Here is a 24,586-nt window from a genome sequence, read left to right on the forward strand (position 1 = left end):
AAATTTCCTGCATAAAAACCGGCCAACCCGATATAGGCGAAAACTAATTGAGAACTTAAAATTTCTCTTAAATGCACAAAGAAATTGAATTTCAACGACGATATGATATTCCGGTTACTATATAGACAGTGACTCGGCGTGATAAAAATACAATTCAAATCGACCATTTGGCAATGTTAAGTACACTGAAAAATAACCGAATTCATGTAAATTGAGTGTATATTCAAAAGTATGTGTGTGTGTACATATATATATATGAAATTATTGCAAGGAGCTTGGCGTCCGGCGTAAAATTTCAAGTCGTAAAATGTGGAAGGAAAAGTAAGCTGCGCGGCTATAATACATGTGTTTATACGATAGCGTATAAACATAGAAAAAAAAAGTATACACACACACATATATATATATATATATACATATAAATAAATAATTCGTGCAAAGCGTGTCTTTCGACTATAAACGAACATTTTACACGGGACATTTAACGTGGAATCTTTTCCCCGGCATACACATTATATATACACACACCTATATACATGTTACATATATATATAAGTTGGTTGGGTATGTAATGTAGAAAATATGTAGAAATAGGCGGGTTTGTAGGTGTGTACATAATGAGCCAGAAGATGGGCAGGTAGGCACAGATAGGCAACGTTAAACATGGCAGGGAGTAGGACTCGACTGCGCACGATATATACGTAGAATAATAATCCTTAGTCAAGTTCACAGTTCGGAGTATTTCGTTGTTCATTGCTCCAGAAATTTCGTGTCGTTTATTCCCCCTGGGTTGTAAAGACTTTAAGGTGATGCCCTGGTCGATTTCGACTCTATAGACAATTCTGAAGAAACTCACTTGAATTCACTTTCATTTTGACGCAGAAATAAAGAAATGGCACCGATTCGACAAAACCGTGACAGTGAGTTCGTAAAATTTATGCCGTTTCTTTAATTCTGCGTCAAAATGAAAATGCATCGGAGCGTTTTTGTTGAGAATTGCGTATAGAGTGGGGCTCCTTGGCTCTTTTTCACGTTTGAGATAAGCGGACTTCGATATTTGGAGATAAATACGACAGCGTCGAAATCGATCAGGGCATTCATTCCCTTAAGGAGACAGGTATTTATACCGGGTCGCCTGCATCGATTTTGGCCCAACATTACCGCAGGCAGTGCCAATCGCCGCTTGCACCACCCGCTGTCCACCCTTCGCAGGACCTCAAAACATTCCGTCTTATTCAGATAATATATAGTCCTGAAAATCCTCACGCACAATAATTTTTACAAAACACTGATCAGCCTGACTTGTCGCAAGGAAAAATATTACGAGTCGACTGTTGGAAATTGTTATAGAGAAAAACGAATCGCTTCGTGTTCGGAATTAATTATGGCAGCACGTTTGAATGAGACGTTGGGAAAAGAGGAAAAACATGAGAAATATGAACCGACAAAACATTTGAATAAGATGAAAATCACCGGAGGTTAAGAATTTTGAAGGTTTTAATTATAAATTATTCGTTTGTATTTCTTGGTATGTTTTAAACCGGTTTTTTCCTGTACGGTAGAATTATTCTTTTTTTTTTCATCCAACAGTCAAAGAGGCGGAGTTGAAGTTGGGAATTTGAAAGATTCCGAAGGCGCTTGATTCCGAATTATTTGGAGGTGAAACTTAAAGTAAAGAAATCAAACTTTCACGAAACGACAGAGTTTCGAATGGTCGGAAACACAACGGCTCAAAGTACCGAAAGTTCAAAGTTCCGATAGAGCAAAATTCTGAAAAATAAAGTTTCGATGGAATGAAATTCCAAAAACTAATATATCCTCACACCGCGTAGCTTACTCAACAAGTGGGTGTAAAAAAAAAGAAAAACCGAAAACCAGAATGCCCAGAATTCGGAAAATAAAAATATCGAAAATCCAAAACAATTAAAGATCAAATTGGTGAAATTTTATCGCGCCAGAAATTTACAGAGCTGCAAATATTCTATCACTTTTTGAATTTCCTTATTTTCGCAATTTCGGAACCGTTCGAAACTTTGATGTTTCGTCAGAGTTTGATTTCCTTACTTCAAGTTTCACCATTAAAAAAATTCGGAACTTAACGCTTTCGTAACTTTTCAAATTCGGAATTTCAACCCCACCCCGTGTAAAAAATACATAATTGAAATTGGTCTACTGCACTTTGATGCAAAAATTGTCGCAAGTACAAAGAATCGCGATTAGTACAGATGCACGAGCGGTTAAGCAAGCCGATGTGAAAATGAATTATGAATCGCGTATCCACGAGGAAATGGGTTAGTGTCCAGGAAGTGTAGATAAGCCAGGATTGACCGATAACTGATACGCGCTATGTTTTATCCTATAACTATAGCGGACATTCGTGTCAGCTTGTTCGAGTTCCACACGCCTGTTTCAATGCATACCTCGTTGTGAAGGCTTGACAGGTGCATAGATGCAAAGCTGGCTGCAGTTCCTCGTGACTTTCCCTACTTATTTGATAAATGGCGCCAGGCCTTTTCCATTTCACAAAGTTACCTCTCTCTCTCTCTCGAGCTACCACCGTTCCAATAAGCCAACAGTTCAGCAACCTGAACTTACGAAAGTAGAGCTTTTTTTCTACTATTTTATCGTAGGTGCCACACACATTAGGTCGGAGTGAAAGTAAAATAATTCTTTTGTTAAATGCAAGTTTCGACAAAGCGCAGGCATTGTACGTAAATTCAAATATAATTTCGAGGATTTTTCTTCCAAATATCTTTATTAACCCCAGTCACTTACACCTACTGGAAACTTCCGCATTACTTACACGGGTTTACTCAAACCAGAGCCAACTTTGGAACGTTATTACTGTACGCAAAGTTACGTTACACGCGCAGTTACGACTAGAACAAAATTTTCAAGCAAAATTTAACAATTCAGAAATAAGCTCCGATCTTAGTCTTAGCAAAAGACTCTTGAAGCAAAAGGGGAAATTCTTGAAGCAAAAAAAGTCAAACAATACGCGATACATACGCGGGGCTTCTGAGACCCCAACGTTTTTTCAATCATTCTTCATTTTACTTTCACAAACAACCCTGATTCAAGCACGCTGACGATAAAATTGTACGTGAAAGTCGGTTCTTGGGTTTGGCTTGGACCCCGTGTCAGTGACTAGGGTTAAGAAGGATGGTTTACCGAAGTGGAAGAAAATATTTTTCCAACCCAAAGAGTGAACACTAAACTTCTGGTCTGTTTCCGTAGGATCTGCGCACTAAAAAATATCCAATTACTAATGGATGCTTCGGTTTCTCGTGTGTTTTTTCGGGTTGGGCAATATACCTAATTCCCATGTCATTTGTCTCGGGGAATTCATACCGGCGAACACTCGGGTCGATAATTAAATTATTATCAAACGCGGAAGTATCCCTAATAAAACGTAACTTACGCGTTAATTCGTTGGCCTAATATTGACCTAATGTACTTTGATAAAAAGAGAATATGCGAAGAAAATGTATTAGTTCAATTTCTACGGAGTACCGTTTTGTGTGCTAAGTCCCGTGATAAAAATTAAAGGGGGCCTCTCGTATCTCATCATGGATATACTTTTTGGGTCCCTTCCAGCTCCGTAGTTCTCAATTCGTTCCGCAAACTCGCGCAATAACAGCGAGACGATAACGATTGAAAATTTATTGGTTCCATTTTACAACTTTTCTCGTCGCGGAACTTGGTAAGGAACAAATGATGCCATCTATTTTTCGAGATGGCGTGACTTGAAAAATTCTACAAGATACGGTCGCAGTAAGTTTATACGTTGTGTACAATAGTGCCAAGGTTCACTTTAAGGCAGGGAAAATTTATTTGACGAGCCAATCTATTTCACATCGATCAGTTGGCATGTGACTATGATTTAAGCGAAGTCAAATTTCTGGTAGTAAAATTGATGCTTGAATGCATATAAATTGAATTTTAGTGAGAAGATGAATTGGGAAGAAATATTAAATCGCAACTAGCAACGCGTTAATAATATGTAAATTTTTGTAAAATCTGCATTGCAAAGTAACGAGTCAAAATTTTGTTCGAATTTGTAAGGAATGGAAAGTGATCGATCTATTATACGCGTAACTGAATAAAATCGAATTCAATTTACAACGTATGGAAGACGATTGGCTAGCGATAATAATCCAATATCAAATTGGTTCTCACTTTCGGTACCCCGGCACGAAGGTCGAGACCTCGTTAATCGTTGAACACAGGCCAATGTCTTGGCCTTCGGTCAATGGCGTTAAAAAGCATTATTGACTCGAGCAGAGATACGGCTTTCCTAAACGGTCCCTTTGATTAATTACCAACTAATTGGTCGCCAAAAAAATATTCCTAAGCCATAAAACAAGCTCGAACTTAATTAAACACTATAAATTCATTGCGGCGATACAGTCTGTAAAAGACGGAAGGCGAACGATAAATTTCTTTCTTGACTATCAAGACGTATGTTTTATGAGAAATACAGTGAGAAAAATGTCATTTGTTACAGTAACTAGAAAAATTCAGTAAAACAGGAATCGTTAAAAAAAACTGTTTAAATATTGTTGGAATGACGAATAACGAGGTATACGTAACCATTTTGCGCTATTGTCGATCTTTTTTTGGTAATTGCAACGCAAAATCAGTTTCTTCGGTTTACTCTACTTTTTTTAGTTAAATAAGGCTTTAACGTCAATTTATTGTTGCACGAGCATTAAATTTTCGCAACAGTTGCAAGAAAATATAGCAACAGTGATCGTAATGAGAAAGAATAGTAACGGATACTAGACTTTCTGGTAAAAGCTAGAAAACTAATTTTCATGTTCTATCTAGAACTATATTTTTCGATTGTGGTAGAAAATGAAAACAGTTAAGGACTGAGCGGTAACCGGAATTAAAAATTTCTCTCAGTGCACATCCTGAGCCTATAATACTTTTTTTTATTTTTTAGTGAAAATTCTACGACCATTATGGAACGAATGTCGAAAGCGTATGCAAAAATTTCGGACAACACGCCACAATGACAGGACAAAGATCTATGATCTATTGGATCCTCCTAGGATCGTGTCTGGGAAAAGTGCGTACAAAAAGTGGTGAAAAAAAAAAATGCGTGTACAATGGCGTAGAGAAGCGAGAAAAGCTGGGGAACTTCGATCAATACATCCTGTTCTCTACCTTCAACGCTGAGCTCCACCCTCACGGCAAATTCCCCGACCCACCCTTTCCGTCGCCAACTTCTCGACCCACTGAAATGCAATTTGTAAAAAGGATTCTATTACCCCAAGGACTAATTCGTGCGTAGGAAGCTGACCAGAAATATATATTTACTTAGGTTGTAGGTACGGGTATTTGAATGGATGTGAAATGTTGCCGAAGTGTGCGATGCGCCATTATTCGCTTACAATGCAAGTATAACGACGTAATTGAACCGACATTGGATATCATCGTAGATTTCGTTTGAAGTCGAACGTTCGTCGACAATGCGAGTTGGGAGAAAATCGAGTGAACACGAGTGGAAAAACAGTGTTATAATACGGCATGAGAATTTCTGCCCGTCCTTAAGGTTCGACAAATGTATCTCTAGCATGTCAGGATCGTTGACCTAGTTTGGAAAGGATAAGGGTTCGAGATACGGGAGATTACGTTTATGCATTCGTATTATTGAACGAGGATATTATCGTTCATCTGTTTCATCTTTTCTGCGTGTCCGAAAAGCATCGGTAACCTATCAATAATCGATGAATAATTTATCAACGTCATCGCGGCAACGCCCGCAATTGCATTGTAAGGATACAAAGTCCTTATTCGCACAGTAAAGAAACCGTGTATCGGCGTTGGCCTATCTTTAGGTCTGTTTGAACAGATAATAAGATTACAAAGCGGTTGGAAGAACGTGAAAGTTGATCTTTAGGCAGAATTTAAAATTGCAATTTTGGTTTACAGTGAAAATTTGTTTTTCTTGAGGCCAAAAATTTTCTAAGCTTCGTTGGAAAGAATAAAAAAAATTTAAAACAGTGTGCGTACACTGAGAGAAATTTTTAGTTCCGGTTACCGCTCAGTCCGTAACTATTTTCATTTTTTACCACAATCGAAAAGTATGTTTCTAGGTAGAAAATGAAAATTAGTTTTCTAGCTATTACCGGAAAGTCTAGTATCCGTTACTATTCTTTTTCATTACGATCACTGTTACCAGGTATATTTTCTTGTAACAGTTGCGAAAATTTAATGCTTGTGCAACAATAAATTGACGTTAAAGCCTTGTTTAACTAAAAAAGTGCAGTAAATCGAACAAACTGATTTTGCGTTGCAATTGCCAAAAAAGGATCGACGATAGCGCAAAATGGTTAGGCGTACCTCGTTTTTCGTAATTCCAACAATATTCGAGCAGTTTTTTTTAACGATACCTGTTTTACTGAATTTTTCTAGTTATTGTAACAAATGAAATTTTTGCAAATGTATATTCAATCGGGAAGATCACCCAAGTTTGAAATTTCTACTCATCGCACTAAATGGCTGCCAAATTTTTCATTAAATATCTAGAGAGACGCTATTTTAATTTCGCAAAACGTTCTGTCCCTTTTGGCAAATGACAAATATACCGCGTAATGATCGTACAAGGAATTGATCGCCGAGTTAACAGCCCAAAGAATCGACGAAACTTTCGTTTTAGAGGATGTTCAATGACTGCAACACTCGTCGCAGCTTGTATTTTATAATAATAAAACTACAATCGTAGCGAGTTCAGATTAGAATAACAGTATAAAAATAGATCCGTAACTTCGCTACACTTTGCATAGATGATATATTATTCCATGAGTATACAGAGCCCGCGTCTTTACACCTACTTATGGTATACATATATTGAAGAGAAATGCACGTCCACGGACACGAAGTCCCTGCGATAAGGCGAGTGCGAAGAACCTGAAGAGTCTGAAGGTCGGCTGAGGTTGACGGCTCCAGGTTATACAAGAAACACGCACGAAGGAGTTCCGAGGACGCGATGAATATGCACAATTTCTACGAAAGAAATGAATCATGAATCATCGTAAATTGCAAGTAGAGCTTACGAGGAAAAGCTCGCTGCGTGTGAAAGCGTTCGATCTTGCTTCGTACTTTGTACATATTTCATGGTCGAAACTGCGTTGATGAAACAGAAAAAGAAAAAAAGAACGAGCAAAGGAAACAGCAATGGACAAATACCGTCAAACATGCATACAAGCAGTTTTCGAATCAAGTAGACGGTGTAAAGTTTGTCACGCGAAGGAACTGCAGGCAGTGATACAAATGGAAAAGCACCCGGTGCTATAGTTGTGCTTGGTAATCCGGAGAAGTGTGATGATTTTAGCAATGAAACGCTGTGGTATTTCAATTAGAAAAGTCATGCGATTAGATAATTAAACCGAACAATTTAGGGAATTTCAGGACGATTTAGACGTATTTATATACCTATACTTATAGGTATAAGGTACGTGAAACGGCGAATGAGTTCTGACGAGAAATGATGTTATTGGCACGAGACATGAAAGGGTTTAATCGCGAGGAGGAATTAACCATGAAGCTATTTTCACGCGTACGTATAACTTGGAATTGGATTTGCGCAGTCGTCTTGCATGTAGGTGTAACTTTTACATAAATGTAAAGTGTACACCTCGGTTTATTCTATTCTATAGGTATATTACGAGCGAATCGAACCGAATGTCTCAATCTGTACAAAGACAATTCGAGACTTTTCGTTACCATCGATCCTGAGCTTACTTCTCCCCGTTCGTAAAGCTCTTGTGTTTCGGTACACGTGTACTTATGATTCAGGGAAGTTGTATACATTTTGTATAATACCGAGTGTTCTCCGAAACTTGAGCGTTAACAACGAAGAAAATATCGATTACAATCCATGCAGTTGAAAAGAAGGAGGGGAAGAAGGTTTATAAGCGAGGACCCTTTCATATTATTCACTGTAGCGTTAAATCGTGAAACAAGTATCACTAAACCGTTGATGGCTAACGAATATCACAGCACGTTCACAAAACGAATATTTTGCGTATTGTTTAGACTGTTGGTTGATTTTTAATCGAAAAACATTCGAAAAATCAGCAACGAGTATTGTGCTTGCAACAAATTACCAAAATCGTGATCAAAATTTTAACACATCATATATTGTCTACAATGTGATCACAAATGATTTGAAAATATTCACCTTCAAGTTTGTCAAAATATTGGAAAATTACTTGGCTTCGGCGAAAAGAATCAGCGAAATGTTTTTTAATGCGATAAATAATCTGCAAAGTCTCCCGAACAGCGATACATCTCCGATCGATAAAATGCTGATCTTCCACCGCAAAAAGTAATCTGAAATGATTTTCATTCGGTTCAGTGACAGGCCTTAGTTGTACAGAAAAATAAGACCCGTTTTGAAAAAAAAAACCATCCTTGAAATGTTACAGCAGTAAAATATTTCAAATAGTGATCTGTAAAATAAAACTTGAATTCACATACGAACGTCTATAAGCAGCCCGAGGACGAGGTGCGACGCGTATTACAGACCTTGTATAATGCCGTCCACTTTTCCACTTGTCGAGAAAATAATTCAATACATCCGGTAATCGCACGTTGTTATTATTATCACACTGTACGTAGCAGGTACTGTAAATTAGTAAGGAGCTTCAGACATACCTGTACAGGCAGGTATACTAACAGGATGTTCCAAAAGAAAAGATTTTTTTTTCTTATCAAACGCGCGTCAAAATCTCTTAATATTGATATTCAGAAGTGCCTATTTTATTTTTTCCTTTTACCATTTAAATGAGACAGCAAACAAAAAAATCGGATAATTGTGGAAATTGTTTTTCTCGTCAACAGCTTGACTTATAAACTATCCAAATAGAGATTCTTATTGGAAATTTCACGCCGAATAAAAAAGTACGAAGATAAAATTTTTATAACTCTAACCGATTAAGAGATATTTGCCTGTAAACAAAGTTTACACCAACCACCAATGTTTAGGCTTTGGAACACCCTGATTTATGTAACGCATATCACTTCACGCGACAAGTGTAGAATTTAAGTATTACAAAATGTGTAATTATATATATATACTTGAGCATTTACGTGTACGACGTAAGAAATTGTTTGAACGACCAAACTGCTGCACCTGTAAAATTTGAAGTATTTTATAAACCGCTTTAGAAGGATTAGAAGTAATTTGTGCTCGCAAGCTGTTGCAGCAAACACACTTACCGTAGGATAGATGTCGTCACGAAGTATAAATACATGCGATGTTTGGATGGTTAAAATGTGGAAATTTCAACTGTATAACTTCTGTTGTACGTAACAGGTTATTGCCAGCAACATATCGCAGTGCTCTTATGCAAAATTGAATAAACGAATACAGAATCTAGTTAGGAAATAAGAAAATGGATTCTCAAGAGGCATCGCGTTTACCGCACGATTCTTTGGATCAGAATGCAGCCATGGTAAGCTGGACGAACGTTTATTCACAGTCTTATTGGAAAAAACTTGAGCACTGATCGTGAGATATGACGAAGGGAAAGAGAAAACGAAATGAATTCTAGGGACGACATGCACAGAATCGATTCTTAATCGGATTGACATACATATTTAAATAGCGGTACGAAGAGCCTTGTGATTAATGATCGTTGGTTTAAATGAAACCACGAGACACCCTGTAGATAAGAACTATTCAAGGGTGAACTAAGAGGGCGACGTTCAAAGTCTTATGAGGAAGTTACACGTGTGATTAACTGATTAGTCCGCAACTTGTCTTTACACCGAGTAACAGTTTCATTCGAACGAGACCAACGAAATATCGCGTGCGAGTAATGGTTAGTTGTTAATTACGTGTCGTTTAAAACACAGAATGAATAAGTTTGAAGACAGTTTTCCGACTGCGACGTACAATCATGTGAAAGTCTGGTGAAACGAAGACGATAATAACAACAAATAATTTCACCGAAGGCGATACTTTGCGCGTGGAAATGTTTCGTGGACCAGTGATTAAGTGAAAAAAAAAGAAAAGGAACATTTTAATATCGATTTTAAATATCGTGAGAATCTTTTTCAACAGAGTAATCGAGGATCTTCGGTAATAAATTCGAAAGCACGAAAATTGAACTCGCCTTTGAATCGTGGTAGGGAAACAATGACCCGAAAGATAAACTCTCGTATACGTTAATTCGTGCTCAATGAAAAATCGAAGAATGATAATACGCGGTATTTTATCCAGGATCGATACCATAAAAACGCAAGGTGAACGGTGACAGGTACGGTGAAACGATTCTCGAGACATCTCCCTCAGTTACTGTAGATATCGAGTATAACAAACACATGGAAAATGGGGAAATAAGGCAGATCCCTATTCCATGCCTATATTTACAACCCAAGGCATGCCCTAAGAATATATTTTCAAAAGATCAATGCTAAAATTCACCCGGTCGTACCATAAACTAATTCCAATTAACCCGCGCCCTTGTTTCAATGGAACCTTGATCTCAAAATCACGTGGGCGAAACCGGGGCAATTCTGCAAATATCCAATGCTGTGGAAAAACGACTTAATCTATCCTTCGGGACACGTTGACAGTTTTGATATTCGGTACGCGTATAATCAGCCAAATTTCATTAATCGAAATAAAATATGAATAAAACTTTTGGTACTGGATAAAATTAGACAATGCAGACGTAATCATTTATAAAAAATGTAAAGCGTGTCTGGGGCATTGAACCCAAGAATAATAACTGCAAAACAGCGACAAAATTCAGAGTTCAGTGAGTCGTAGTCTACGTACTTTGGAAAAATATCCGTGCCAAGATTGCCCCGGTACCCCGTTTCAGTATTTCAAAACTTGACTTGGCACGGACCATACGATGCTGTCCATGATCGAATTTCGCAAATATAAACAAAGAGTACGACACAAGAAATGTTAGGCACCAAAAACATATCTATAATTGATTCCCTGTAGGTGAAACAAAGCGCATCGCTTCCGCCAGCGTTTCAACCAAGACCCCAAGGCCCTCCGTCTGCAGCACCCCAAAGATTTCCAACGAACAATGGATCGAGTGGCCCACGGCTAGGAGGTCCTCAACCGCCGTCACTAAGGCGTCTGGATAGCCGTTCATCCCTGGTACCAGGTCAGCGACCCGGATCCCCGTTTGGACCGACGTCTCTTCAAGGTCAGCCTCCAAGGCCTCAGGGGTTCCCGCAAAGAGCACCGCAGCCACAATTATTTCCGGGACAAAACCAGGGCTATCAAAATTCGCCGGGTGCAGGTCCGCCGAAAAGATTTCCTTCGGGACCACCGCAAGGACCGCGTCCTCAGAATCAACCGGGGCCTCGGAGTCTGGCAACAGCCGGTCAACCACAGCGTCCGCAAGTTAATCAGCCACCACTGGGCCCGAATTCCTCGCAATTCAACGCCGTCAGGCCCCAAGGTTTCCCCCAAAGAACGCCTTCGCAGAGCAGCATCCGTTCGGACTCTCCGGACAGTTCTCGACCAGGAACTCCCTCCGCTGCTGGTAGGCTATCGAGCATTTTTCCCCAGAGGCAACTGATGTCCGGTCCGGAAGCTCTACCGCCTCAAACGAACAACGACTCCTCACGCGAGCTCCGAAATGATCTTTCGCTGAGCAATGATTCCCCGTTGCTGCAGCGCAATCCCTTGGATCCGAAAAATGCGGAACGAACGGCTGGCGGGAAAGAGGAAAAGCTGAAAGATTTGATAGGGGGCGATGATAAGATGGCGGAGAATATTAACGGTAAGCCGAAGATGCCGATCAACGCTGACGATGACGACGACGTCGTTGTTGACTCGGGGAATTCGAAGGAAAACACGGAACACCAAGAAAGGCAAGGCGACGATCGTTCCGTGTACTTAACGAAAGAGAACGAACGGTCGGATTCGTCAATGTCGCAACAAGGTCCGATTTCGCCGGGAGTTAAAAGTAACGAAAAACGTGATATTGAACATCCGGATAATATGCTGGAACGCAAGTCCTCCGAAGATTCCATCCTGCACGGTGTACCGGAGTCAAATTTGATCAACGAGTCGGGTTTGAGCCACGACGCGAAAGCTTTTACGCCGGAACCATCGAAGACTCCCCAACCACGCGAGGAGGAACCGGAGTCCATGAAAACAGAGGACAAACTTCCCCCTAAAGGGGAAAAGTTCGATTCACCGATTCCAAGGTCTCCGGGGAACCTGTCTTCTCCGATACCCGAAAAATCACTCGAATCGACTCCAGGGAATTCGCCAAAACCCCGGGGAGAAAGGGAAGCGACCCCGCCTATTGAGAACCAAGAATTCGACGAAAGACTGTCGGTCTCGGGTTCCCCGGAAGCTTCGCCAAAATCGTCACATCCGAACGTGATCGGGTTCGACGATGGCAACGAAAGACCGTTGTCCTCAAAATCCCCGGCTTCTTCATCCGCACCTTCGCCGAATCCACCGAAGTCTCCAAGCTTCGCCTCGCCGTCACCGAGCCTTCAAAATGCTCCGGTTTCTCCTGTGACACGTTCACCAGTTTCTACAAAGTCCCCAGTATCCTCCGTGAAATCGCCAACTTCCACCCCGCAGTCGCCTAATCCCCCTAAGTCACCCGGATGCTTGAGATCATCGGAAGGGGAAAAGTCCGGCAGAAGCACACCGGACACCGAGGGAGCTAAGAAGCGGGCTACTTTCGCCAAGGATTTGATAATGAGCGGGGCTAACAAGGACGACGAAAGCACAGCTTCAGTCGCGAGCGAGTTGAAGGATTTGGAGTTTACCACTCCGGAGGAATCGTCCAAGGGCACACCGACCACACCTTCTAAGGGTACTCCGGGTACCCCGAAGAAGTCCTTCTCACCATCGAGTGTGGACCGAAGTAGACACCGATCGCGTTCTCCAAAATCTGACGTTGGGAAATCACCAGAGAAAGAATCTGCAGCCTCGCGGAATCGAACTGCGAGGGAGTCTAAAGAGCGCAACACGGCTTCGGCAAATCGTTCCAGAAAAACAGGTCCTTATATGATATTAGATTGACGGCCCTTGAGCTCGTTGGCGCTTTTCAATCACGTTGTGATAAGAAACAGGATTTTGCTTCGGAAAATAATCAGTGCATGTTTTGCAACTTGTTTACTGTACTTGAAGATTTTGGGGAATTAACACTTTCATGTTTTAACTTTACAGATGGGGATAACGACAGTGGTGTGGACGAATCGACACAAGGAAACGTAAGTATTATAAGTCACAATTGCAAGTGAACGTAGAAATTATGTAGTTGTAATTTTTTGGTGCGAAATGTCGATTACATCGACAATTCCACCCTTACAACTCGAGAACAAGAAAGTAAAAATTAGATGAACTCTTGACCATCGTTCATTTGTTAATTCGAAATTGATGCAGGAACTAACGACAAATGGAGATGCCGGATCGCCGACAAAGTCACACTCGAAAATTCCAGGTCCGAAACGATCGACTTCAAGTTCACCGACAAAATCGCCGAGCAAGTCTGTCAAGGGGTTGCCCAAAACTCCCGACACTTCTGTAGCTCCCTCTGCATCTGCAGACAAAAAGAGTAAGGAATTGTTTCACAGTTGAAGCTCGATAATTCGCGTCTCCCCAACTTCTCGCCCAAGGGACTTTATCGTCGCACGGTTTTTCACTTTGGATCTCTAGCGTTGCTTCAAGCCGAGATGCGGTGGCGTAAATCAGACACGATATTCTACTTCGCAAAGAGCTTGTAAATACGGTCCTTTTAAAGTGAGCGATCCACCGCTTTCAAACCTCAATCCAATTTTGCTCTGAAGAAGCATTTGTTAACTAGCCATTTCCAAGACATTTTTTTTCTGTCACTGCCTCGCGGACAGCAGATCGTCAAGCTTCTAGTCTAACTCTGTGTTACTCTTGAATTACTTGGTGAATGTCGTTTGCTAGTTTGCACTGAACTATATGTCAATCGTTTAGCACGATGGCACAATGTTATCCTTTAGATGTGAATTTCTTTTTTTTATTTTCAGAAGTACCGATGAACAAGATTCAGGTCGGTGCAGCACCGTCACCAAATTTAAAAACTGTCAGGTCGAAAATTGGTTCACTTGAAAACACGAGCTACAAGCCTGGTGGTGGTAAAATCAAGATCGAGAATAGGAAGCTTGACTTTAGTAAAGCGCAGCCAAAGATTGCAGCTAAGAATGACAAATACATGCCGAGCGGAGGAGACAAAAAGGTTTTACATCACTCAATAGTACCCGACCATTGCAAACAAGCCTGACAGATTCTCCAAAACTTTTTTCAACAATTCTCATAGCTCGCAATGTTTTGCACGAATACAGATAACGCAAGTGAAACTTCAGTGGAACGCTAAGCCGAAAGTTGGCTCGTTGGAAAACTCGACTTACAAACCAGGTGGCGGCGATAAGAAGATTGAGACTGTTAAGCTGGACTTCAAAGAAAAGGCAAAGCCAAAAGTTGCCTCCAAGGATAACGTAAAACACGTGCCAGGAGGCGGTACTGTCAAGGTAGGTCATTGGGAATGAATCAACCGTAGTAGGAGATCGTTTTCGGTACAATTAGTTCAATCGGCAAACGATTCGTACAATAACACCCGAGATTTTTTCTTAATAGGTTTACGATAACCAATTTTTTACTACAGCATGCGGTATGTTTATCTGCATCATTGGTATTGCGGGTATGCATATTGGTATTGGTATTATTAATATCTACGGTATATATTCACTGATATCATTCGTAATTACAGTCGTATGAACGATTTATCCTATGGGAGGGGAGTTTTCGAGTCTAACAAAATCAGTGTTAGTAATAATTAAAAGTGAAATGGGTCGCTGTTATATTACTCGATGATATTAGAGCAAAACAAACGTCGGATTCCAGTTAACAATTAATTTCTACACAGGTTCGCTTGAAAGTGAACTTATGTGAAAGTAAGCGACAGAGTTCGGGACAAAAATGAAACCTGTTCGAGTTGTGAGCTGTAATTGAGTAAATATCAGTGTGAAAATTATAAGTGAAGAGCAAATATATGTATGTCAACAATCATTCGCTGCTTGATCTAGATACAATATTGGTGTAGGAGTTATAGTGGTGAATTCGATAAAATTTACGGCATAGTATAACATTCGTTTAATCGCAACTAATTACGCATGTAAATCATTAAAACTGTTTTAAAATGCACGACGCATGCTAGTTCTTGTGCAATGATCGAAGATTTTGAACAACTTCCGTTATTCAAGATATGCAACTTTAGAATAATACATAATTGTCACTTCAATAACAGTCTAGTGTCTACGTAGTAAATTATACAGATTCCACTTGAGTTTACACCAATCTTATTAGCGTATTTGCTCTAAGTGTACCGCAGGAAAGTAACGAGGAAATTTCACCGTTCAGAAACCACGCAACAGCCTTTTGTCAAAGGAACACGTATTCGTTGGTCAAATATCATTCGTAATTCTATTTTTTCATGTCTAGTCTTCGACTACGCCGCCTGAAACGCCGCAGAAGGTATCAGACGACGTGAGTATATTTTTTAAAAAACGCGAAATATTATAGCAACAATCACTTTCCCCGCCCCCGATTTCCAAAGCACACACGTTGGTTCATCGTTCGGGTGTACCTATGAGTAAAGTTATGATAAATTGATGAACATCGTTTCAATGCCGGTAGAATAATTATTGGCAGTTACCAAAGCTTGGCTCGGCATTTCTGTATTGTAAGTAGACGACTACGTTACTTGAAAGATATTAAAACTGTAACTATTAAATAGAGAACGCATGATCGTGCATGGAGGTATAAAATTAAACAGAATATAAAATAACTCTAATTTCGTAATTCTTTCGCCTATAACATTGTCCACTTATTGTTGTTTACTTAATTGTTATTAACCTGTTAACTAAACTGAGCGACTGCATCATGTGTTGCGTTAGAGATGACGAAAACTGTTGTAATCCCCTTATATATGTGTAAATTATTCTTTTTCAAAAAATAATACAGAGTATTTTTCATCACCCAAATCCTGAATTCAGTCTTCGCGACCTATTTCTGTACCAACATCTATCTATTTATCAGCAGCGTATCGTTTCCTCGACCCAATGCAGACACAGCCAATACAATTCGTAGCGATTATCCTAACCATGGAACGAATTGGAAAAAAAGTCGACTGCATACTTCTGCACACCCTTATAATTGACCGGAAGTTACTTTTTTTTTTATTTTTATCAAGAATAGCGGTTCAAACAATTTATGTTTTTTGCCATCAGATAGAGACGGTGAAAATTGAAGTTAAGGCTGAGAGCAAGGTGCACTCGTTGGATAATGTGAAACATAAGCCTGGTGGAGGGGATAAGAAGATTTTCAACGACAAGGACTACCTTCGACAGACAAGTTCCAATGTGGAAAGTTTAAGCGGCAGCGGGTCCCAGGTAAACTTAAACTTAGCCTTTTCATCGACTACATGGCGTTTCGCCAATAGCCTAGTGCCCTTTTTACATTGGTCAAATACCTTGTGAGATAACGGAAGGAAATTATTTCGAAACCGTTGACATTGTTACAATTATCATTTATAGATGAACAGTTTACCTCGGTAAATGATATCGTCGAACGATTGGCTAGCTTCGAAATATATCGACCCGGGTCTTTTGATTTTTTTTTTTTTTTTAAATAATCGTACTGTTGACAGTACTGCCTGTTTAACAATTTTTATAAAATCTCACCAAAACGTATCTATATCTAAGTATTGTTGCATGTCACTTGTCGTATTAGTGTAAGGTGCAAATCGAGAATGGAAAATAACAGATCTCCCAAATGCTGTGTCGACGAAACACAGAGATGTGGCCACGATGAATGAATAGGTCATTTCGATCATTTCAATTGTTTTTTCTTTAAAAAAATTTACATATTTAGAATTCATTCTCCGTTCTCGATTTAATCCGCGCCTCGAAGCTTACTGCACGCTCGGTATTTTATCACATGCAGTTGCTGTTTGTTCGTTTAAACAAGTTCAATCGTTTCATTTATCCATTCATTCCTCCACCGATTCGTTTCCTTCACTTCTCTTTTCACTGTGTTCATTTCATTCATTACACTCTTCATTTATTTTCATTTCAGTCGTATCTATATTGGTATTGATAGGAGCCGAATTGTCATCACCTGGAAGCGATCATAGGCCAAACTTTACCATGCTCAGTAATTGAGAAAAACGTGTCTGAAACGGATAGATCAGTCGTTATGACCGATTAAGACCTCCATAAAACCATGCATCATCTTTCTCTTTGTAACGAAATAGTACAAAGTATTTTACTTACTGTACGTTGATAACAATCTAAAGTCCATAGATCACTTTCTTTCATATCAAATAAAGCGGCCAAAAAAAAATTCAAGGCAATCGCCCTATCGTTCGTCCGCTTTTCATTCAATACGTCAATTATGTGCGGCAAACACGAACATATTGTCGTTATCATGACGAGGCGTAAGGATAGGGTAACGATGCTCTATAAGGCTTCTTTAAATTGCTACTTGTAGTTTGGCTAGAAAGTGTGTTGTGTGTCACAGAGCCCCGTCCCATCCGGCACGATCAACGAAGGCAGAAATGGTCTTCCGACTTCCGACGAGAACCTGAACCAGGAGTGTTAAGCCACCCTCTTAGCCCCATCTCCGTTATACTAAACGATGAAAAGAGCTAGCTAGCCTTTTATTTTCTGTACTCAAATATCTCCAAGGCCAATTATTACAGTCCATATAAGTACTAGCAAAGAACAAAAAAAAAAAAAGAAAAAGAAAAAATAATCAATTCACACGATCGATTCCTTCCGGACTAGACTATCAGCACTTTAGACTTTGGGTCCTGAAAATACTGTGGCCTCTGAAATTTGAATTGAGCATCAAAAGACGGTCTTAATTCGTTGGCCGTTTCAATGAACCTTATCTCGATTTGGAAGGGTGAGATTCCAATTCCAGAGAGAGTTTAGGGAGGAGAATATTAGTCGGACTTGATATGGGTCTAAGAGCGAGTTGGCTGGGTGATCGCATCTAACACTTCCCTGCCTGCCTGCAGTGATGTCAGCGTACCAGTCTCAACAACTAAAAACAAAAATTACCACATATACCATCTATAACAACTCTGATTAAGTACTAATAAGTTAATCTTAACAGCTACCCGTCTAAGACAACTCATACCACGAACGGAGATGAAGAAATAATTAGTGAAAAAAAAAAAAAAACAAAAGCAAAGCAATAGCAGTCATTTTTCAAAAATACTGCTATACTAATACCCATGCTAACTTTGTGTGTAGCATGATACGTGGTCCATTTTACCTTTGGAAGAGTCATTCGCAATGTAGAATCGAGCGCGTTGTCAGTCGATGACTCGTGACGAGTAATAAGGCAGAATTAAATTATCTGTCACATTAATTTTCAAAGTCAAGTTTCCGAAGTTTGCAATTCTGTGGTAAAACGAGAATCTTAAGCGAATCCCCGAATATTGCGAATAATTCTTCCTTGCTTTGATATACGTTTGATAAATGTTGATATATCACTTGACAAGTTTATGTGCCGCTGTTGCGGTGTATTGATTAATTAATACCAGTATAAGCACGTTGAATGAAAATTACTCTATGGTAGATATCTTGATTTCTAAATTATAAGACACATACACCTTCCGATCTGTACTTACGTAAATACGCCGTAGGTACAGGCCAATGTTATACTGCCAATGTCACACACGCATTAAACGACGTAGTCTACTACACCGATACGTAGGCAGTACAGGGTTTTTGTCCGTAAACTCTCCTCGCACTTTGCAGCGTTGCTTATTCGATCGAATTCATTTGAGACAGTAACAGTATAACACTTTTTCAGTTTTAATTATAATTTCAAAAGTACGAACACTGCGCACGACTCAATGCTGGGCACACTCCATTCGTATCATCAATAAGCAGAGTTATCTTGATTTGTTTAATATCACACACAGTTATTTATTGACGTTGAAGAAATATTTATCGATTTATAAACGTGGAGGTGTAAACGGTCCTTGAGATTTTGAGACTAAATTGAATATAGGCTAGACAGAGTCAGTCCAGTGCGTATATACGACGCAAAGTTTGTTGTCGGTGAATCGTGATGAGCGAAGATAAAAAATACTAGAGAAAGTGGAAAAGTTTTATTAGTGTAAATAACTCGGTGAGAAAGTAAGGAACGAAACATATTGAAAGATAAACCATCGCGTTGCATGAATGGCGTGCCCTTAGGTATAGAGAATATATATCTACGTACTGAATTTTCACGGTGAGATGTGTCGATCGTTGTAACATCCGTTGTATCTAATTTAATTTTGCACAGTCCTTGTATACACCACTTGATGAAAATAATTGCATTTAGAATGTCTCAAGAGTGATTTTTCTATCATACCATCCACCGTAGAAACGAAATTACCCACAAATTGTACACCTATAAACCACTCGCGTAAATGCGATCCCAATCTCGTTGCCTATAAATTAAGCGCAATCATACTCTGCTGATAATGTAACACTGTACCGCTTATACGTTGTTTATGTAGTCGAATCAACTATTATTCGACATATTAATTTAAAGACATACTAAAATATCGATTAAATTTTATTTAAGTTACCACATAATATGAACATTGTTATGTAAGATGTAACAATCACCCAATGTATATCTATTATTTTAATTTACCTACTAGAAACTAATTGTAATAATATTTTTGTTTTCAAATTCATTATCGCACTTTTTACTGCACCCAATTACCACCGTAAGTATTAATGACGGCTAAGTACCTCTTCTTCGTTCTCCATTCAATAGCTACCGTACAGTACTCATATTATTATACGTACTGAGAGAAATTTTTAGTTCCGGTTACCGCTCAGTCCTTGACTATTTTCATTTTTTACCACAATCGAAAAATATAGTTCTAGGTATGAAATGAAAATTAGGTTTGCAGCTGTTACCAGAAACTCTAGTATCCGTTACTATTCTTTCTCATTACGATCACTGTTGCTTTATTTTCTTGCAACTGTTGCGAAAATTTAATGCTTGTGCAACAGTAAATTGACGTCAAAGCCGTGTTTAACTAAAAAAAGTACCGTAAACCGAACAGACTGATTTTCCGTTGCAATTGCCAAAAAGGATCGACAATAGCGCAAAATGGTTACGCGTACCTCGTTTTTCGTAATTCCAACAATATTTAAACAGTGTTTTTTTTAACGATACTTACTGTTGTTTTACTGAATTTTTTTAGTTACTACAAAAAATGAAATTTTTCTCAGTCCAAGGGTTCCATTTATCCCATTTGACTGCAAGAGCTATCGAAATCTGAGATAAAATTTTCAGTTCTTTTCTTTCTTTCTTTACAAGGATAAAAATTATTCCCTAAAATTTTTTACCAAGTGGAATAGAAACCATCACGAACCGTGTACTTGAAAGTATGATTATCGCTTTTCTCGCATTTCTGTTGATCTCGAGGATCTTAACATTTCGAAGTCTGCAGTTGTAGTGTAGGTCTTGGTAGTGTTCGTTGGTATAGCACTACACTTCTCACCTTCTGTACGGCACATACCGGTCTCTGCAACATCAACACGCATCACCCATTGCCTCCACGCGGCGTTCGCCAGCAAGGTCAGTTTGCACCAGCTCGTCATACTCGATCTAACGTGGACTAACGATAATCGCAACTATTCAAAACGATAGTCGTTTAAATAAAATACGCTTTGAGTTATGATTAATAAAGAATCGGAAGTCTGTTGCAACAAAGAAACGAGTTTATTAATCAGGTGTGAAAACGTAACTTGAACTTTTTACACGAGTGCTGCCGATGACATATTTTTCACATCTAGCTGTTTTGTCAAACTCTTAATGCATATTACAGACAGTAATGAATTTCTATTTCTCCCCCCCCCCCCCCCAGTTTACGATGTTATACTGACTAATAGAATTTTCAATTCCTGCAGGAGGGCAAAGCCAATGTTGCACTCAACGTTACCTCGCCATCTTCAGCTAGGAAGACGAAGAAACTTTCTCACGCAGAGGACAGTTCGACACCTTCGTCTCAAGAAGCTAATCCGATAAATCCAGTTGCTACTACAGAGTCTACGATCCCTGCTAGACCGAAATCTCGTTCTGAACAAGTGCCAGTTCCACCAACAACAACGCCTGTAGAAGAGAAGAAAGCATTTCCTCAATCGCGAAAATCCAGCCTGGTAAAGACGCCGGATAGATCAAAAACACCGGAACATTCTAAGAAGGTAACGATCGCCGAGAGCGAGGATGTGAGACAGATCGAGACAAAAAGGAGTCCCAAATCACCGACAGAGAAGCGACCGAAGACACCAGAAGAGAGAAGGCCAAAGACTCCGGAAGAAAAAAGGCCGAAGACACCGGAAGAAAAGAAGCCAAAGACTCCGGAAGAAAAGAGACCTTCGACTCCTAGACACGAAACTGGAGCCCAAAAGACACCAGACGCTGAGAATAAGCCGTCGACACCGCGTCTCAAAAGTCCATTGAAGAAGTCTCCGAATGAGGAGCGTCAAAAAAGCCCAGGAAAGAAATCACCCGCTAAGAACAGCCCAACATCACCTGTGGGTAAAGTAACACCAAGAAAGGAAAGATCGTCTCCGCCGAACAGTTTGCCGCTGAACAACACTGAGGATGCAAACGAAAAACTGAGCAACTCTTCTTCAAAGGAGTTCAGACTGCCAAAAATAGTCTCAAGTATGTTGCCGGAACTGGGTTCCCATGATCCGGTTATCGCCACGCCAGCTTCAGATTCAAAAATTGCATTGCCAAAATTGGTCGATGCACCCATCCCGCCATCTCGAACCGGAGTGGCCCAGTAAATGAAAATTGTCAAATATTTGCCATGATTCTGGTTTGACATTTGTCCCGGTGGAGATATTCCGTAAAAAAAAAATACGTAGTTTGTTGCTGCAAATCAGTTCTGAACATACAGGTAACTTGTGGAACAATTTTTACACAGATGATCGATGAAACATAATAATATGGATACGACATCAAGACGTGGTGAAAAATCACTTACGGTATCGGGCAGTCTTGAAGGAAAATTACGTAATTCATACCTTGATTATTTATCTATTAAATATAAGTTATAACGAGTCACTATTACTCTTTAGATCGATAAAATTATGTAATTTCAATTTCACTTAGCCTTTTTACGTCGAGCTTATAACGTGCGCAAGTATGTTGTGTACGAAAGAAGTTAGGCTCGCTGTAGAAAATACTAGCATTTGAAAAACTAAACTAAAGATCAATTCGCAAAAAAATTCACTGCTTTGTAACTGTTCTGTATGGTAAATTGGAAGGGAAAAATTCAAAGTGCGATTAACTACAACTATGACGACTGAACTCGAAACAGAACGTTAATGATTGTGTATGTAAACTTGGATTGACATCATTTCATTTTCAGTAACGTTTGAATTACTAAAAAAATAGCTATCATATGTACCTTCGTTATCCTAATGTTTGACAGAATTTCAGTAAACACGTATAATGAATATAAGGGCATCGTAAACTTCAACAGCTGTGACTTGCTGACCAGCAATTCACAGGTCTGTTATTTGTTTTACAATAAATTTCGAACTCCGTCCATCGAAGATCTTCCCAAATGATGAAAATCATTTCCGGAATGGTAAATTGAACGCAACTATACATAACATCTATATATTTGTAATTTATAGAAAACGCATTTGTTGTTAGATGATTATAGGCATGAAGACTATTACATGAAGGAAAAACGCTGTAGTTCAAACCAAGCCTATGTTAAATCTTATATCTAAGTATACCATACTACGTAAATGTAGTTACTAGGTAGTCATTTGTAACTATAAAAATTAAATATCGCAATTGTTTCAAACGCTTCTCATGTAATAAGATCTTAGAAGTAATTAAACTATGAAATTAAATATCTATGTGAAATATTTACTGGCCTTATTTGTCGTACAAAATGATTTTTGAATCAATAACACAAGAATATGAGCCGACTGGAGCATATGAAGTAAGTCGTGTATGCAAATTCAATTATTTGTACAAGATAGCCGGTACGTCGTACATACTGACAAATGATTGTAGGATGCGTTCAATTTGACAAACATCCTCGCTTTCGTAGAAAAAATTCACTGTCGCAATCCCGTCAAAACAGACAGCAGTAAAATCAAAAAAGAGCTTGCACGTATTACAATAAATTGTACATACGTATCTGTACCGCAATTTCCAATATCGTTAGTTAATAAGATTACTCACCCTCAAGATAGTTGAAAACAGCACATTAGAAAAATGTGGTAAAAACACAGAAGATTATTGTGTCACCCCGAAGGCTAGAACATGTTGAGTCACATCGAGCACACAAGAGTGAGGTGCGAAGTGCGCAGAGGCGAAGCTCCTAGTCAATCATAAATGAAATCTGCAAATCTGAACAAAATTACATGATTTAGAGGTTATTTATACAGCAGCTTGTAATACGATTTATTAAGATAATTGTACTCGTAGTTATCATCCACATTTCATATTCGCTATTATTTCTATGCAAATTTCGTACTACGTACGATTAAAACTTTAGTAAAATGTTCCAGATCGGAAATTCTTCAAATACCATCTGATTTTGAATCAATTTCCACACATTGTCATAAAATTTTTTCTCCAAGCATTTGAATTTTCCGCGACATTTAAAAGAATTGTCTTCAAGCAACATGGCCGACTCATAGCTCCAATTCGTCACAAGAAAATAACCGGCTTACTTATAGTGCGTTCCGTACCTATATAGGTATGTATTTACATCTGATTCTTCGATATATTACCTCAAAACGCGACGTTTCATTGCGCTTCGTCGATCTCCTTGCGACGCGTTTCAAGGTAATCGTGTAATCACATATAAATACCGAACGTAGCTGGTGCGTGTTTATTTACAAACAAGAGAATTCAAGAAAAACCTTCGTGAATCAAATACAGCTCAACGAAGTAGGTACAAAAGTATCATTTTAATCTGGTATCCGCATTGTTGCTCCAAACATTCATTCAACTATACATTTTATTGTTAGGCGGAAAATAGTATCATAAAGTCACTATCCCGTGTTATTTTCGTAATACCATCGAGTTGCTATTTCTGCCACGAGCAGCACCGAAAGGTCATGTACCCACCATTTTAAATTACGTAATGCACGCTGAGCCAATCAAAAGAAATAAAATCTCTCGCGCGTAATTTGAATCATGAACTATGTTTGAGTTGACGTGTGTTCATCAGTCGTCGGAATTAACGATAAAAGGTAAGCCTCTGAGGAAACAATTGCATGCGTTATGCTATACATAATTATTCCGTTTTTGATTACGTATTTGTACGTTCACAATCAGCCAGATATTCTGATAAAAGAAAGAGAAACGCGATTGCCTGGAAGATAAATTTTCATCGAAGGATGAAGCAGTCAGCGTTGATTGAAAGTGAACAAAAAAAAATTCTCATCTATTTTTCTTATCAAACGTCTATGCAGCGAGAGATTTATAGTTTCAAATTTCAGGAAAAATCAAAAGCTCTCCTCACCGTAATAGAAATGTGACAAT

The 24,586-nt window shown here is 39.0% G+C and overlaps 1 protein-coding gene and 1 long non-coding RNA gene across 4 annotated transcripts in view; one reads left to right on the forward strand and one right to left on the reverse strand.

Annotated features, from left to right (window-relative positions):
- The window catches only part of LOC107223007 (protein piccolo), a 59,671-nt gene extending 36,718 nt beyond the window's left edge, over window positions 1-22,953 (forward strand). Inside the window, exons 1-10 of one of the 3 annotated variants that reach the window (XM_046742557.1) lie at window positions 7,993-8,338; window positions 9,329-9,467; window positions 10,973-13,007; window positions 13,178-13,221; window positions 13,394-13,565; window positions 14,008-14,216; window positions 14,323-14,508; window positions 15,479-15,523; window positions 16,267-16,428; window positions 20,971-22,953. In XM_046742557.1, coding sequence (XP_046598513.1) covers window positions 9,408-9,467; window positions 10,973-13,007; window positions 13,178-13,221; window positions 13,394-13,565; window positions 14,008-14,216; window positions 14,323-14,508; window positions 15,479-15,523; window positions 16,267-16,428; window positions 20,971-21,855 — 3,798 coding nt within the window. In that variant the 5' untranslated portion in view covers window positions 7,993-8,338; window positions 9,329-9,407 and the 3' untranslated portion in view covers window positions 21,856-22,953. Of the gene's footprint in view, window positions 1-7,992; window positions 8,339-9,328; window positions 9,468-10,972; window positions 13,008-13,177; window positions 13,222-13,393; window positions 13,566-14,007; window positions 14,217-14,322; window positions 14,509-15,478; window positions 15,524-16,266; window positions 16,429-20,970 lie in introns of those variants that run through there. The other 2 variants (XM_046742569.1, XM_046742565.1) reach the window with 2 other exon arrangements.
- Window positions 1-24,181, reverse strand: part of LOC124294949 — a 32,841-nt gene extending 8,660 nt beyond the window's left edge. Inside the window, exons 1-2 of the long non-coding RNA XR_006904847.1 lie at window positions 23,830-24,181; window positions 23,276-23,443 (exon numbers count right to left, since the gene is read on the reverse strand). This is a non-coding gene — a long non-coding RNA (uncharacterized LOC124294949). The remainder of the gene's footprint in view (window positions 1-23,275; window positions 23,444-23,829) is intronic.
- Between the last annotated feature and the right edge of the window lie 405 nt (window positions 24,182-24,586).

This window comes from Neodiprion lecontei, chromosome 1 (assembly GCF_021901455.1).
Source record: "Neodiprion lecontei isolate iyNeoLeco1 chromosome 1, iyNeoLeco1.1, whole genome shotgun sequence".
Taxonomy (NCBI): Eukaryota; Metazoa; Arthropoda; class Insecta; order Hymenoptera; family Diprionidae; genus Neodiprion; species Neodiprion lecontei.